Source organism: Oratosquilla oratoria, chromosome 21, assembly GCF_046742065.1.
Source record: "Oratosquilla oratoria isolate Oo_2021 chromosome 21, ASM4674206v1, whole genome shotgun sequence".
In the NCBI taxonomy this organism is placed as follows: Eukaryota; Metazoa; Arthropoda; class Malacostraca; order Stomatopoda; family Squillidae; genus Oratosquilla; species Oratosquilla oratoria.
Genome location: NC_134797.1, coordinates 51,298,650 through 51,316,149, shown reverse-complemented (window position 1 = coordinate 51,316,149; position 17,500 = coordinate 51,298,650). Strand labels below are relative to the sequence as shown.

General features: G+C 39.1%; 1 protein-coding gene across 3 annotated transcripts in view; it reads right to left on the bottom strand.

The window, feature by feature from the left end:
- LOC143036924 (mitogen-activated protein kinase kinase kinase 10-like) overlaps positions 1-17,155 on the bottom strand; it is a 130,878-nt gene extending 113,723 nt beyond the window's left edge. Inside the window, exons 1-2 of one of the 3 annotated variants that reach the window (XM_076204927.1) lie at positions 15,961-17,155; positions 3,225-3,383 (exon numbers count right to left, since the gene is read on the bottom strand). In XM_076204927.1, the coding sequence (XP_076061042.1) occupies positions 3,225-3,383; positions 15,961-16,065 (264 nt within the window). In that variant the 5' untranslated portion in view covers positions 16,066-17,155. The remainder of the gene's footprint in view (positions 1-3,224; positions 3,384-15,960) is intronic. The other 2 variants (XM_076204925.1, XM_076204926.1) reach the window with 2 other exon arrangements.
- Positions 17,156-17,500: the final 345 nt, after the last annotated feature.

The window sequence follows — 17,500 nt, the reverse complement described above, 5'->3', positions numbered from 1 at the left end:
AAACTACATAGGTAAAAATAACAATATTTACAATTACAAATTATTTGGAAATTCATTAACTAAAGTAGATAGTGAAAAGGATCACAGTGTAATTACCAGTAATGACCTCAAATCATCTATGGCTTCTAAGCAGCGTAGTTCCACCACAGAGAAAACAAACAAGATTCTAGGTATGATTGTGCAATCTTTTGATTTTAAAAGTCCATCTGTCATTAACAAACTATATCAGTGGTTAGTTCGTCCACATTTGGAATATGTTGTTTCCGTGTGGTCACCAAACCTCATTAAAGACATTGACAGATTGTAAAAAGTACAACAGTGAGCCACAGAACTGATTTGAAATATCAAAAGTAAATCATATGAAAATTTACTAAAACATATGAATTTATTTTCCCTAAACAAAACATAGACTCAGGGGTGATTTGATACAGGTCTTTAAAATTCTAAAGGGAATTGACAGTACCTTAATAAAAATTTCACACTGAATGCAAATCAGACAAGAAATAATGGTCTCAAACTGTCAGAAAGTAGATTTAATTTGGAACTGGGTAAAAACAACTTTGCTACCATGCAGTAAATGAATGGAATAAACTTCCTGCAGAGGCAGTGCAATGTAGTATATTTTGAAGTTTTAAGATTCACTCAGATAAACACCTAAGCAATAGTCTGTATTGCTGCCATTTATTTTATTTGTTAATTTATTATTATCAAACTATTCTCATTTATCACCAAGTGTTCCCACTGAGTTGTAAAAGACAACAAAAATGGGAGGGAGATAGGACTAGGCATCCTACTCTTTGTGGGTGTGGTACAGATGAGAGCAAATGGGAAGACATAGGCAGTATGTTTGTGAGAAGAACAATGGAGGTGTTGGCACTGAGTGAAGCTAAGTTAAAAGGGAGGGGCAAGTCTTAGTTTGGGAGTGTAGTGGGGAGGGTGTCAGAAGTGAAGTGTGGTTTGAGGTCAAGGTGGGAGTTTGCCAAGGATGTGTTATGTCACCTTGGCTGTTCAATTTGTATATGGATGGAGTGGTGTGAGAGGTAAATGCAAGGGTAATGGGTTGGAGATTGGAGATGGTTAAAGAAAATGGAGAAAAATGGGAGATAAGCCAGTTGTTGTTTGTTGATGACACTGCACTTGTAGCAGGATTAGAGGAGGGAAGGAAGTTAGTGATAGAGTTTGGGAAGGTGTGCGAAGAAAGGAAATTGAAGATGTGGGTAAAAATAAGGTGGTGTGATGTACAAGGGGACAGGATGTCAGCGAACTGGAAGTGAGCATCAAGGAAGAGAGATTGGAGGAAGTGGATAGCTTCAGATACTTGGGTGTGAATGTGGCGAGAAAGGGAGGAGTGGAGATGGAGGTAGAATGTAGATTAAGAGAAGCAAGTAAATACCTTGGGGGATTTAAAAGTGTTATGAGAAATAGACATTTGGGAATGGATGCTAAGAGATTGTATGAAGGGGTGACTGTGCTGACAGCATTGTATGGGGCAGACACATGACACATAAGAGAGGAAGAGTTTAAATGTGTTTGAGATGAAATGCCTGAGTAGTATGGTAGGGGTTACTAGGCTGGAGAGAGTGAAAAACAAGGAGGTGAGGAGGAGAGTGGGGGTGGAAAAGGAGTTGGGAGATAGGACTGATGAAGTAGTATTGGGATGGTTTGGATACATGGAAAGAATGAATGAAGAAAGATTGGTAAAAGAAGTGTGAAAGCAGAGGTGGATGGAGTGAATGCAAGGGGGCAACTAATGATGAGATGGATGGTGTAAAAGAGGCACTGGGAAAGAGGGTGACGTCTGTTGGGGAAGGGAGACGACAGAAGATAGGGTTAATGGAGAATGGTTGTGTATGGATGATGCTGTGATGCATGAAAGGGAGTGGGTGGGGGATGGGAGGAGGGGTTGGGGATATTCTGTTGCAGCCCGAAGGAATTTCTCCTTATCTTCTCTTTTTCTGCATGAGGGGAAGCTAAGGGGGGGTGTTGCCGATTAAATGATGCAACCTTAGTGTGGATGTAGCATGTCTTGCTGTATTGCTTCTGACCCAGGGCAGTGGGTGAGATGCAAGAATGACCCATCATCCAGGAAGAGCCAAGAAAAGAGGGAGGGAAGGGTGGTGAATGGGAGTGGAGTATGTGGGGATGAAATGTGTGGGAGTGGATTTATGCCTGGACTTTGGCTACCTCCCTTGTAAGGGGGAAAAAAACCTTGATATATATAATTTATCTGTTTATTTTTTAGTATTAATTTATTACTTATTATATATTTTTATTATCTGTTTATTCATTATTACTTATTATTCATGTTTGCTTATCATCATGATCTATTTATTCATCTAATCTATATATTTTTTCACACCCGACCTAGTTATTGATCAAAAGGTTTTCTGTCAGCATATTCTTCCTTTGTAATTGTCATAGTTATTTATCATTTTCTTCCTTAAATAATGACATGTGAAAAGGAAAGAGTAGAAGATCCTTCCTCCTACCTAACATGTACCAAAATCAACAGTAGCTTGGGCAACCTACTGATATTCAAGGTACAGGAACACACTCCATAAATAATAAGTATTCAACTTAATGTATTTGGAATGTGAATAAAAGTAGGAATTGTGAGTGCATACTGCTTGGTGATAGTGGGTAGCAGATTGCGGGAAATGGACAGTATGAAAACAGAAAGAAACTAACAAATGTAGATGATGATATCAAGAAAAGAGAAGATACTTGGGGTGCTAAAGATATATATATATACCGGTATATATATATATATATATATATATATATATATATATATATATATATATATATATATATATATATATATATACCGGTATATATATATATATATATATACCGGTATATATATATATATATATATATATATATTTATATATATATAAAAAGAGGAATACCAGGAAATATTAGCAAAACTGGAAGAGAATAAAGATACGGGCACAGACAAACACAAAAGAGAAAAGAGCAATTAAAACAGAAACATGGTAAAGACATATGAGAGGCAAATACAAACCTCACAATAATCATGATAAAAATATATTTCTTCACAAGTGCCTTGGGACATCAGCTGATCTTTAAAGTGACTTCAAAGAATGACTGTCACATACATCTATACCATTACCCCCATTTTATTTATCTCCTGCAGTGAACAGAGTGGTTTAAATAAGTGCATAATCATCATCTATTCAATCTTGAAGTAGAGTACCCACCTTGCCATTGATCTTGCCAGTCCACCACCCTTCATCTCCAGATATTTTTACATCATCACTCAGCACCTCGATGATATCCCCATGACTGAGTGTGAGTTCATCATCTCCATGTGCCTCATAATCATAGAGAACAGTGCACAAAGCTGGGGTTTGGCTGGGCTGAAACAAAAAATGAAAATCAATTGTTAAAAGACATAAAACAAAATATAAATTTTCACAATGTATAATAATGCTGTATCTTGCTACACTGTTTCTGACCCAGGCAACTAAGATGAAAGGAAAACAATGGGTAGTGGATAGGAGTGGAATGGGTGGGAGTGGGTGTGTGCCTTGGCTGGTTACCTTCCTTACATGGTGAATGAGGCCACTGGTATATATAGATAATGAAAATATTGCACATATTGTACACACAATCACATGCACACATGGTGGTCCCATTTCCAAATAAATGAAAGATTGAAATAAAATCACAAGAATACAAAGAACAGTGACCAAAATGGTTCCCTTCCTTACAGACAAAAACTATACAAGAGTAGACTAGGAACACTAGGCCTCCCATCATATAAGGATGAAGAGAAAGAGGTAATATGATTACAATTTCAATTTTCAAATCACTGAACGAGATTGACAAAATTGACAAATGGGATATCTTATTTTGGGATGGGAGGGCATAGGAACAAAGAAAGACCACATGTTTATGGGATGTAAAGAAATATTTTTCACCTACAAGAGCAGAAAATTAAATACAATATAACCAGTGCATGAAATAATACCATCCTGTAATGACAATCACATCTTACTATGCCTTGGCCATTTCTATCACATGTGGTGGCAATGCCAAAGCAAGAAACACTCAAGATAAGTTGGACAACAATAGAATAAATAACCATGATGCTGAAATAATTCTTCATAAAAAGAATGGAGAGAACTAAACTACAATGAAGATTTACATCAACTGTATACTAAAGATGCAAGCCAATATCTACCATACCTACCAAAAGTGGAAAAAACAATGACTGACTCAATGGGAAAAGCAATAAAACAGGATATAAAATGCATGGTATACACAAAACAAATTAGAAACCATATCGAAAAGAGAAACAATATCTGTAAATGTACCTAGGATGGACCTTAACAACTTGAAGAGAAAATAGTAAAAACAGGTGAAACATAACCAACAAGGGAATCCAACACCCATTTTGTTCAGTGATGGTAGGGACCACTAAACTTGTGTAATCAGATTATATGTTAATTGGACATTTGATTCCATGTCCATGAGCAGTTTCCCTTTTGTGATATTTGGAGATGATCCTAACAAGCAAATCAACTTTCAGTTAATTGACAATTACAAACTTGGCTATAGCCTGACCAACCACACACTTCTTCAGTGATTGCATGGCATAAAACATGATAGTGTTCATACCATGACATGAATACACTGGGCATTTTAATTTCTTTTTCACAAAAAATATTTTCTGCACTCACATTCAAAAATTCAGATATTCAATTTCCATTATAACATACAAGGTGGTGAAGCCAATTACTATGACCACTTCCGTAAACATGATTTCTGAGTATGTTCATTTTTATCACTAATAACAGTTATCTGCAATCAGTGATCCAGCAAGATGGACATCAGAGAGAATCATGACCCAACCACTCATCTTTAAAACCCATCACCTCCATAAGGAGATGGAGCCCCAAGGTGCTGACACTTGGTCCCTCACTAAAGAACTTTGTACTTCCTCTTTCTTTTCCTTTAAGGAGAGCAGACAATTGTTGATTGCTCCTGATGAGACTGATTGAAAGTCCATCAGTTCTTCCCATAGAAATCTATGAGAAGGCCTGAGGATTGTTGCCAGTCACCATGGAGGCTGTGGATTTCTGGTATGTGAAACTTGAGGCAACATATATTATGATTATCTATTTTGGTCTAATTCAACTTTAAGTATCCTCCAGAAAAAAATGTACATTTCACTCTACCTCATCCCGTCCGAGTTACTACATAAGCTACCTAAGTAGTGGGACAAGAATATAAAAAACAAGAATAAATGCTAGAGTTCAACAGGTAGCCCCTTTCCATGCGAATCAACCCTAATATAATATTAACAATGATCCACTCAAACTTGATCAGTTGGATGAAAAGCAGACAGATATACAGACGCACATACACATAGTACATAATAAGAATGACAAAAGTTGAACAAATTAAAACACAACATGCAGCACCAGAAAGAGTGAATATAAAATACATGATACCATTATAAAGCCAGTATGTAGTATGGATGTGAAATGTGGGCAATGACATTGTAGATGGAACAATTGTTGAGAGTGTTGGGAAAAGTGCTGAGAAAGATTTTGGACCCAAACCTTGAACCAGAAATGGAACCATGGAAGAAGCACTACCAAGAACTGAAGGAAATGTATGCTAAGACCTGTGTGATAGGTGTTGTGAACACCAAAAGACTGAAATATGGCTGAGCATGTGGCTAAGATGCCATAGTACTGTTTATCTAAAAGAATGATGGATGGATGTGTTAAGAGACAGCAGAGGACTACCTGAGATCCCATGAAAAACAGGAAGAGAATGTAAAGTGTGATCAGGAGAAAATGAGTGAGCTATAAGCCAAAGGCCTCACATTACAATAACATGAAAATTCAATGAGAATGGGTGGAAGCCATCTGTAGAGAAGAGTTAGCACAAGAACCTATATACACAGGAAAATGAGGAACTCACTCAAACTAGACTTGTTTTACCAATTAGCACAAAACTCAAAATATACAGTACTGGTACTCATAATTCAATCCATTGCTCCTGATCTCTCTTGCAGAAGACCCTCAGATATCAATATTTCTACCCTTACTAACATTAAGTAGAAGTGGTAGATTCATGAAAGTGAGGTAACAGAAAGGAGGTATAGAAGTAGTTAAAAGTAACCAGTACACTTTGTGTGGTGATCAGTCACCAATCACAAAAGAATGCTACATGGCTGGTTTGTAAGAGTCCCTAAGTTCCTGAAGCACTGAATGTATAGAACTGAATGCAGTTAATACCCCACACAGGGAACACCCAGAGTGAAAATGCTGGAAAAGACAAGACAATGGACGGAACCCCAAAAAAGTGCATAGCTGGTATACTAGACAATTTAGCGGGTCTGAAACCTCCATTTTACCGTGAAAATAATGAATGTCACCCAATAATGGGAAGCCCAGACTGAAGGCACTTGGATTTTAAGAAAAACATTCTAGAGAGCACTGCCTTGCAGGCTACAGTGAAAGATAAGTAATGAGGATGGAATTAAAGACAATTTTGAAGTGAATACAAAATCCCTTGCATGGAAGGAACATAGTTATTTGGGGGTTGTACCAGTAGCAAGTGATAAGTGGTGTCCCACAGGTATCAATAATGTCAAGTCATGTACCTTAAATATGCATACTTTCTTGCTTCATGGTCCCCTTTCCAAAATTGTTGCAGTTTCAAAAATTGACAGGTCCCAAGATTTTTAACATTCTTGCACAAGGACAATGTGTATGTATTTACCTAGTTGTATTCTACAGGAAGGGGAGCTATGCTCGTGGTGTCCCATCTTTGTATCTCGCAACATCTAGTTTGTTCTTAAATTCATGTATGGTGTTTGCACACACTATTGTTTCATCCAATTTGTTCCAGACATCCACCACTCTGTGTAGAAAACTATACTATTTATTTCTGTCTGGGGACATGTTTTTGGTGATAATTACTCCTAGGTCCTTTTCTGAACCAACTTTCTTTGCAATTATTTTATATTGTCCTGATATTTTTTTCCCAAATTCCATTATATATTTCTTAATGTTCAAGTCCACTTCCCACTTTTGACTCCATTCTCAGACCTTGTTCAGATCTCTTTGTAGCGATTCATGATCTTCTTCCATACTTATTTTCTTTAGCAGTTTTGCATCATCTGCAAAGAGGGTCATGTAACATTCTACACCTTCATCCATGTCATTTACATATATAGCAAACATTATCAAGGCCAGTACTAAACCCTGTGGGACTCAACTTATCATTTCTTCCCAAGTAGAATTTTTATCTCTGAGTACCACTCATTTTTCTTCCATGCAAGAAATCTTCCATCCATTTCAATAGTTTTCCTTGTATACTTCCTGTTGTTTCATGTTTTCTAAGTAGTTTTTCATGTGGTACTTTATCAAACACCTTTTGTAATTCCAGGAAAGTACAGTCTGCCCATCCATCCCTTTCTTGCATTATATCTATTAACCTTGAATAGAAACTGATCAAATTTGTGCCACATGACCTTCCCTGTCTAAATCCGAATCGCCTCAGATTTACCATACCATTCTCCAGATGTTTAGTCCATCTACTTTTGATAACTTTCTCACAAATTTTGGCTATAGTACTTGTAAGGGAGACGGGTCTATAGTTTTGTTGGGTCTTCCTAGTTTCCCCTTTTATATATTGGTATGATATTGGCATTTTTTCCAGTCTTCCAATACCTTTCCTTCTTCCAGTAATATATTGTCTTGTATATTTTGGTGTGTGTATTTACCTAGTTGTATGTTACAGGAAGGGGAGCTATGCTCATGGTGTCCTGTCTTTATATCTCGCAGTGTCTAGTTTGTATTTAACTAGTTGTGTTTTACAGGAAGAGAGCTATGCTTGTAGTGACCCACTTTTGTATCTTTCAGCATCCAGTTTGATCTCAAATTCTTGTATAGTTTTTGCACTCGCTGTTTCCTCATGCAGTTTGTTCCAGATATCTATCACTCTCTGTGGGAAGCTATTCTTTTTCAGATCTATTCTGTAACTATCCTTTCTAAGTTTCTTTTTGTGTCATCTCTCTCTTCTTTGTTCCAATGTCAGTAACTTCAATTTAGCCAGTCTCTCTTCATATGACAAATTTGAAAGGGCTGGGGCCATTTTCGTGGTTACTCTCTGGATTCTTTCAATTTTCTTTATATTTTGATACTGGGTGACCATAATGTCACAGCATACTCCAGTCTAGGCCTTATTAGTGTAACTAATATTTTTTTCATTATTTCTTCGTCTAAATAAGTAAACGACACTTTTATTGATCTCAGCAAGTTATGGGATTCTACGAAAATTTTGTTGATTTGTTTATCAATGGACAAGTCATTAGAGATAATTATTCCTAGGTCTTTTTCAGATTCCGCTTTCTTTACTTCCTTAGTTCCAAATGTATATTGCCCTGATATTCTTTTTTTACTTTTTCTGAACTCCATTATGCTACATTTTTTAATGTTGAAGTCCACTTCCTACTTCTGACTCCCTTTTCAAACCTTGTTTAGGTCTCTCTGTAGTGATTCACAGTTGTGTGTGTGTGCTTTATATATGTATGTTGTGACTGTGGTGGGCATTTTACAACTCCAGGGACCTTTTACTATATTGGTGACATTTATCTGCAGAACCCCCACATGTGTGAGGGATACATTCTGCATAATGTGATTTCATATAGTGTGAATACTGTACCAATCACAATTTCCTACAACAAAGAAAGTATCACAATCAAAAGTATACTGTGAGGAACAGGAACCACAAGACAAACCCAGAAGAGAAACCACTCCAGTGACATGAGAAACTGCCTACATCTGAGGGTCACCAGCCAGTGCTGGAACAGTATCAATACTGTATCACCCTGGAGAGGCACTAGATCCTCAAGGTTACACAAAACTTCTGTCAGAGCTCAGGTTTTAAAACCACAGACTATTCTTCACACCAACTCTAGCGGATTTAAACCAACATCAACTGACCTTCTCATCTCGATACCAGAATCCTAGTCTACTTGGTTACTATGCTCCCCTCCTTGTTCAACACTAACACAATATAAACAGTAATACAACATTTCTGAGTGATTCAAGAGCCAAACCCAAGTGTTACAATATACCTTGGAGGTGCAATTTTTCTGCAGACAAGTGCCAAAGTAAATTGTTGATTGACAAATGACAATGAATGGATTTGAAATCTGCAATTATGTGGGCTGAGAAACCCTAATGATGATATTCCAGTCCAAGATTAAAAAAAATACAGTGAAATTATTCATTTGAAGAACTTTTGTATCCAAAATACCTCATTCCACCTGAAGATACACCACTACAAAATGAAATGCATGATCCAACAATCAGTGTTAAGTGTGTAACCCTATGGATTGAGAGGCCTTAATAATATAATCAATCTCCTATCCATAATAATAAAAAAATAAAAAAACAATGAAGAGGAATAATTGATATGAAGAACTTTGTATCAGACCACACCCAGGACATTCCATTCCACCTAAAGATGCACCACCACAAAATGAGAATGTGCAAGGTGTTCATTGATCACTGAGGTCTGGGGTACAATTAACCACTTCAGTACGAGTCAAATTCTCACACACAATATTGGCTGCCATATGAATGATGCATCACACTACAGTCGTACCTCGGTACTCGACCGCCTCTATACTCGACCAAATCGGTGCTCGACCAAAAAATTCGAGTAGAAAATGCATCGGACCTCGAACAGATTTTCGGTACTCGACTAGCTCGAACAGCGGGTAAGCGTCAGTTCGACTCAGACCGCCAGCGGAGTAAGACGTACGCAGTTTGTTCGAGTATTTCTTCCCAGATTTAAACTTTTTCGTGTTGCTCTAGCCCTTAATAATGGGTCCAAAGAAAGACAGTGATAAGGGGAAAATTGGTTTCGGTGTTCGAACAAATCGGTGCTCGACCACCACCTCAGAACGGATTATGGTCGAGTACCGAGGTACGACTGTATTTGCATTATAAAATATAAAGTAACTTCTGTATTACTCATTCTCTTTTACTCTGAGTAACAATAAACACAAAAAACATAATCAAACCAGTTCTGAGAATCCAGGGGTAACTCATATACAACTACAAAAAATATAATCAAGATGCCAATGCCAGCATCCTCAGGTCCCCACCCGCGCCTTATAGGCGTCATCATACTGAAATTGTTAAAGAATTGAAAAACAAAGTCTCAGGAGTGACAATAAGATTCTAAATACCAGAAATATGTAATTAATATATCCATTCATTAGAAAAGAGAGAGAGAGAGAGAGAGAGAGAGAGAGAGAGAGAGAGAGAGAGAGAGAGAGAGAGAGAGAGAGAGAGAGAGAGAGAGAGAGAGAGAGAGAGAGAGAGAGAGAGAGAGAGAGAGAGAGAGAGAGAGAGAGAGAGAGAGAGAGAGAGAGAGAGAGAGAGAGAGAGAGAGAGAGAGAGAGAGAGAGAGAGAGAGAGAGAGAGAGAGAGAGAGAGAGAGAGAGAGAGAGAGAGAGAGAGAGAGAGAGAGAGAGAGAGAGAGAGAGAGAGAGAGAGAGAGAGAGAGAGAGAGAGAGAGAGAGAGAGAGAGTGTGTGTGTGTGTGTGTGTCAGTTTCCCACATAATGTACTGTTGTATATGATTGGGATCCACTGACATGCTACACATTCACATAATGTGATCACAACACAATCGACATTTTCATACAACACAAATTTCCACAATATGTAATAGTAACAACTTGATGTGGATGGTAAGAAGAAAGACAGGAGACTCAATCCAAATTTATTCCTCATTAATTCTGCAATAAGCCTTGAGAAATATTATTGCAAATTTAGTCAAGAATAAACTTGGATCAAGACTCCTGTACTGTTTTTCCTCTTCTCACACATGTCAACTCATTTCAGCAAGTTAATAACATAGTAATAACCACAACAACTTTGCATAACTGTGGCATAAGTATGAAATGGGGACTTGAAAGAACACATTTGCTAAATGGGTGTGTATAAAGTTTATACTATAAACAAATAAATCAGTGGCATGGTGTGCCTACATATTGATGAAGTACTACAATACCTAGTCATATTCCAAAGGAAATTTTGTGAAAATATTGGTGTGATTCAAAGGCAGATGGTCAACCATAGGTAAAATATTTACCATGGTGACATACTGGGAGTTTGTTATGAACTGGGACCAACAATGGGTACCTGCAATTTGTGGTTCAAAGATGTAGGCATTAGAATCATCTGTCCATCCTCTGCCTTTAAACCCAAACCCATCAACATCCTCACCTCTATCCAGGGGTGCAGCAGAGAAGCTGGCACTTATTATCCTAACCTAGCCCAAGATATACTTCCACAAACTTTTTGAGGTCCTATCTCCATTTTTACATAAGGAGAGTTGACAACCAGCAACTGGTTCCTTCTACCTTCTTTCACTAACCAATGACAAAAGAAACAAGCCCACACTAATGAAAAAAAGACAACAATCCATTTTTTTTTTTCAAGAGTGCCTATGGGAGGGCCTAGGGACTATATTAATTGGTTTGGGGAAGTCTGTAGAACCCAAGGCAATAGTTACTGTATTGTCATTATATTAAAGATTAGTTTCAAATGCTTGAAGATTTTAACAAAGAGCATGACACTGTTCAAGAGTAAAAGTGGCAAGTACTCAGGTAGTGTTGCACCCCATCAACGACAATTACTCTAGTTAAAACCTACTACCAGTGTGTTGATGGCAAATACAGTACACATTTAAACCTGGACAAATTACTTTTTTTTAACATTATTCAAGGGCCACAAGATTACATTATAACATCACTTTTTTCACCTCTGAACAGGAAAAAACTTTGACAGCAAGGGAATAAAGGCAGAAGGAGCTGTACTAAATTAGTTGCAGAATTAATCTACTGGCACATGTAGATAGCAAATCCTCCAGATGACACCCAGGGCACTGAGGATTAAACATGTAGCAATAACAATCTGAGGGATCACAGCCTGACCACTGGAGAACAACTGTGAAGGGGAACTGGTTTGTCATTCAAGCCCTTGACCTCTGGAATGCTCTTCCAGAGCATATAGTAACAGCACCTATGATTGCTGTATTTAAGGCGAGATACAACAAACATATGGGGGTGAACTAAAGTTTGGGCAATCAATATACCAGATTACCAAACATGGGGAGTACCACAATTTATGTTTAAGTAAACATTATGTGAGTCCTAGGTATGAACTACTAGGACATACACAAGCACCTCAAACTCTACTCACTCCAAAGGCGCAAAGAATGGTACTTGATCCTTTACAATGGAAAATGCTGGAGGGTTACATCCCCAACATTGGAGTGACACTCAGCCAAGAGAGGACAAGAGAAAGATCTTGCTATGTTGTAGGAATAGCCGGCAGCACAAGGAGCACCACATTTCTCCAAGCAAATTCCTTCACTAGAGTGGCCTCCAAGCTCTTCAATAGTCTCCCAAACTATCTGAAGAACATCACATCCTGCACAGTGGAACTATTCAAAAGATGGATGACTTCCTACAATAGAAGACACACTTCCCACACCATCCTATAGTAATACATGGCCCACAACAAGCTGGTACATTGTATACCACTTCACTGGAGGCAACATGGCCAGAGAGGAAGCAGTGGCAGTCTTTGTAGCTGAGGCAAAGACGCCGAGATCTCCATGAGGTAACATACGGTATAAGGTAAAGTACTTGATTGAAACCAGACAAGCCAAGGAATAATACTTGTTCATACAAACCCACAAATGATGTGTTCATATGTACTTTCTATCATACCCGTGCAAACCCAAAACTATTCAAATTACTGCAAAAGGTTTTATGGTTTCAAATTTTCATTTATGTTTTCTATATAAAAACTCTTCCATATCTGACAAGAACCACATTGGGAAACCTGTGCTTAGGACACCATCCACCATTAAAACAGTATCAATACAGAATAGGCCTGGCCACAGATTCAAACCATGATTCAAACATATAAAATCATGATACACAGGATACAGAACATCTCGTACACAATGCCCCATACAATCCTGAGACAACAACACATCTTCCCTACTGACTTCTGGTTAAACCTAAAAGCTGTTGCTGATTACCTGGAGGCCAAAAGTCACAAGAGATATCAAGGGCAATGGTTTGAATGAGTGATCATTTCTATTCCAATTCTTCCAACTGCCTAACTTGCCACATCATCAAAGTGTTTGAGGTTGTTAGAGAATCACTGATGAAATTTCTGGAACACGGGTTCTGGAAGGGGAGGTCATGCCTCTCAAAACTCCTAGGCCACCACAAACATATTGAATGATGTGAGCAAGGGGAAAAATGTGGACATAGTCTACCTAGACTTTGGAAAAGCATTAATAAAGTGGATCATAGCACACTCCTACACAAACTGAAAAACACAGAAATCTCTGGTAAAATAGGAGTCTAGATAAGTGAATTCCTAAATACTAGAAAATAAACAGTGGTTGTCAGAGGTGCAAGGTCAAGAAAATCATCAGTGATCAGTGGGGTACCTCAAGGTTGCTAGGACCACTTATGTTCTTGATAATGATAAATGACACTGACCTAAAGGTAAACTCGTCCCGAATCTCGTCATTCACTGATGACACCAGAATTTCAAGATCAATCAATATTGACATGGGAGAACCCAATGAAATTAAAAAGTGACCTAGAGGCAATATATATCTGGACATGTGAAAATAATATGACCTTCAACAACAAAAAGTTTGAAGTAATAAAATATGTCACCGACAAACACCTGAAGGAATACAACCACACAGTGGGCGAACACAAAATAGTGGAAAAGGAGACACTCAGGCACTTTGGAGTTATGGTCAATAATAACTGCAGCTTTGAGGCACACATAAACCTCACTGCCAAGGTGGCAAGAAAAATGAGCTGCTGGATCCTTCCAACATTCAGGACCAGAAAACAAGAACACCTCATCCTGCTATGGAAGACCCTTGTAGTAAACTGGAGGACAACTGTCAGCTTTGGTCTCCACATAAAGGAGATACATGAATTGGAGCAGGCACAGAAGGTCTTCACAAGGAAGCTAGGCAGGGACTCCCAGAACTATTGGGAGAGGCTGAAGCAACACAGGTTATATTCCCTACAAAGATGATAGGAATGATATACCATCATCTACACCTGGTAAATCCTCAAAGGCTCTGTGCCAAACCCATTGCAATCTGAAGGGGAAGACACCAAAGGCCAACACCACACCAGGTTTGGTAAAACCTACTATAGGGGGTCATTAATAAGAGGCCCTCAGAGGATCAGGACAATCCAGGCAGGTTCAAGAAGAGGCTGGAGAAGTTCTTGTCTGACATACCAGATGCCATAATAAGCCCAATACATAAAGGAGGAGACTGGACCTTGCCAAAGAATTATCGACCTGTTCCCCTCACATCCCACATCGTCAAAGTAATTGAGAAATGTGTAAGGGACAAACTGTTTACATACCTTGAAGAGAATAACCTCATAAATGAGAACCAGCATGGTTTCAGAAAAGGTTGGTCCTGCCTCTCAAACCTACTGGCACACTATGACTGGCTACTATGGAGCCTGTCAGAAGGGAAGAATGTAGGTGTAGCATTTCTAGACTTTGCAAAAGCCTTTGACAAGGTAGACCACAGAGTCCTCCTCCACAAGGCAAGGGACCTAGGAATCTCAGGGAAGCTAGGAATATGGCTTCACAACTTCCTGACAAACCGTACCCAAATAGTCACAGTCGACGGCATGAAGTCCAGCGAAACCAAGGTAGTAAGCAGAGTACCACAAGGCTGTCCTCAGCCCACTCCTATTCCTAATTCACATGAACGACATAAATGAGTGGACTCAACCCTCCTGTCTTTTGCTGATGATACCCACATCAGTTGTGCATTGCTGGAAAGTGAAGATGTTCACCATCTACAAAATGACCTTGACACAGTTTATGCTTGGGCTAATGATTGCAATATGCAGTTCAATGAAGAGAAGTTCAAGGTCATGAGATATGGCTCCAACCAAGGCATTAAAGACAACACCAAACTGCACATGGAAAGGGGAATGAAAATCAACCCCAAAGCCCATGTAAAATGTCTGGGTATTCATCTAGGTGACGATGCCACTTTCCAGCACCACATCATGCATACCGTGAAAAGAGCACAGGGGATGGCCACCTGGGTACTAAGGACTTTCTCCTCAAGAGAGGTATAAGTAATGCTTACCCTTTGGAAGGCACTTATTCAACTGATCCTGGACTACAGTAGCGAACTCTGGTCACCACATAAACAAGGAGATATCCAGAAGCTTGAGGCTGTCCAAAGGAATTACACCAGGCACATCAAAGGGATGAAGGATCTCAACTACTGGGATTGCTTGGAAGTACTGGGTCTCTACTCCCAACAAAGGAAGAGAGAAAGGTATTAGGCCATTTATACATGGAAAATCCTGGAGGGCATTGTTCCTGACCCCACACCCTCAACAATCAAGCCTTATCACAGCGTAAGGCACGGGCGCAAATGTGAGAGACAAATGCTCCCACCTAGAGCCCCAGAGAGGCTTAAGACTTTACTGGCATCCAGCCTAGGTCACAAGGGTCCAAAAATATTCAATGCCCTCCAAAAAGAAGTGAGAGACACCCAATTGCTCGGTGGACAGCTTCAAGCATGTACTGTCCCACATGGCCCAACCTCAAGGGAAGCTGTATCCAACAGCATCACTGATCAGGTCCAATACAAGAACATTGGACGGAGGCATGGAAGCAACACTTCCTCATATTAGCTATGATGGATCCATCTAAAGCTATGACAAGCAACACAAAGACAAAGGTACGAACATCTTAAAAACTTGATTCAACTTCATACTACACAATCTAATTCTGTTTCGTAAATGTTATTACAGAGGGTGTTATAAAACCAATACTGGGTATAACAAGTTTATATTTACCTGGAGAAGTGGGGCCTGCAGAGAAGCAACTTCCCCTCCCGAGCCCGTCCATGTGTCATTATTCCCATTCTCTAATAGTGGGGCCTTCTTGCGCTTGTCATCCATGGGTGCCGTTGGCACTACCCAAGGACTAGGACTTTATTGAGGATGAAGCATTCTTCCTCGGGGGAGAAGGCACCTGTTGCCTTGTCCTCCTCTGGGGCACGGCACTGATCTGACCGACCCATCAAGGGCCAATACCGAGGACAAGTCTTCAAAATAAAGCTGAATCAATCATCATGTGGGGAAGACTCGAAATCCGACTTCTTTCACAATTAACTGGTCACACGGCACTCTTCCTCATACACAACAATGCCAAAAACACACACCCCATTTATTGGCCTTCAAACCCTATGTTCACCGTGTTCTAGAATTCCCAGAGGGATGTGAACCATCATTACAAAGCACATTCACAAGTATGGGGGATATAAGTCTTGGAGCCAAATCTGACAAATCCCTAAAGTTTTGCAACAGTGAGCCATAGGAATGGATTTACATCACTGTACACACATCCCTTCTTCAATCAACACTATTTCTAACACGTAATTGCTTGCTGCTCTAATGCACGCAGCATGTACAGTATAGCCAAATCGACTCTCCCTTGAACAGCTGACTCAAACAACTTTAGGGGATGAACACTGCTCTTCCTGTACTGGCTACCTCATCATCAATATTTCTAACTTCAACCAGTCTTTTCCGATGCACGCACAGAAATATGAATATTTCTAGTCACGCAATAAGCAGCAGATCTTCGAAAAGTGACTATGCCACCAGTAAGCGCCTATGGAGTGCCCGACCGAGTCGTCCAAACCACCTGATCCCACACTCAGACACTGTGGGCCTGGGCTGTTTACCCCTCCGTTCTCTGGCAGATAAACCTCCGATATTTTAAGTTTTCCATTCTTCTAAAAACACTCACTTATTTTTTCAATATACTGCCAGATTCCTCTGAGATTACTTAATATTCTTCGTATATTTCAAAGAAGTCGACTAGTAGGCAGATAGCACCTAAATTTATATGCTTAAGCTTCGTCGAATATCAACCAAACACCGCACACCACTTCCACGACTAGTTCACTGTGGCCATTTTCTTCGATTGCAGGGCTGCCAACATCGGCCCCCTCCCCCCGTCACTCGATCCGCTATACAAACAGCCGATATCTCCTCATAAATATGGTTTGCCATTTTCTAATTTTCATGTAACTTTTACGCAGTTTCTGCACAAAACATGATACGTGCTAATTTGGTGGTGCTCTTTGCACAAAACCAAAATATGTTTTCAGTGGGAAACAACTAAAAAATAGTATTCAGCAAATATTATTTCTTTGGAATTTCTTATTTCTTAGATAAATGTGTGTGTTTTGATTTTTTTTATATTTTCTTTAAAATCACACGATTAAATAATATCTGAAATAACAATAGAAAGATATCATACTAGGTTAAATTTGTTTTTAACTTTGAGAATAATGTATTCATTTAAACGTATTCCTACCCATTATCA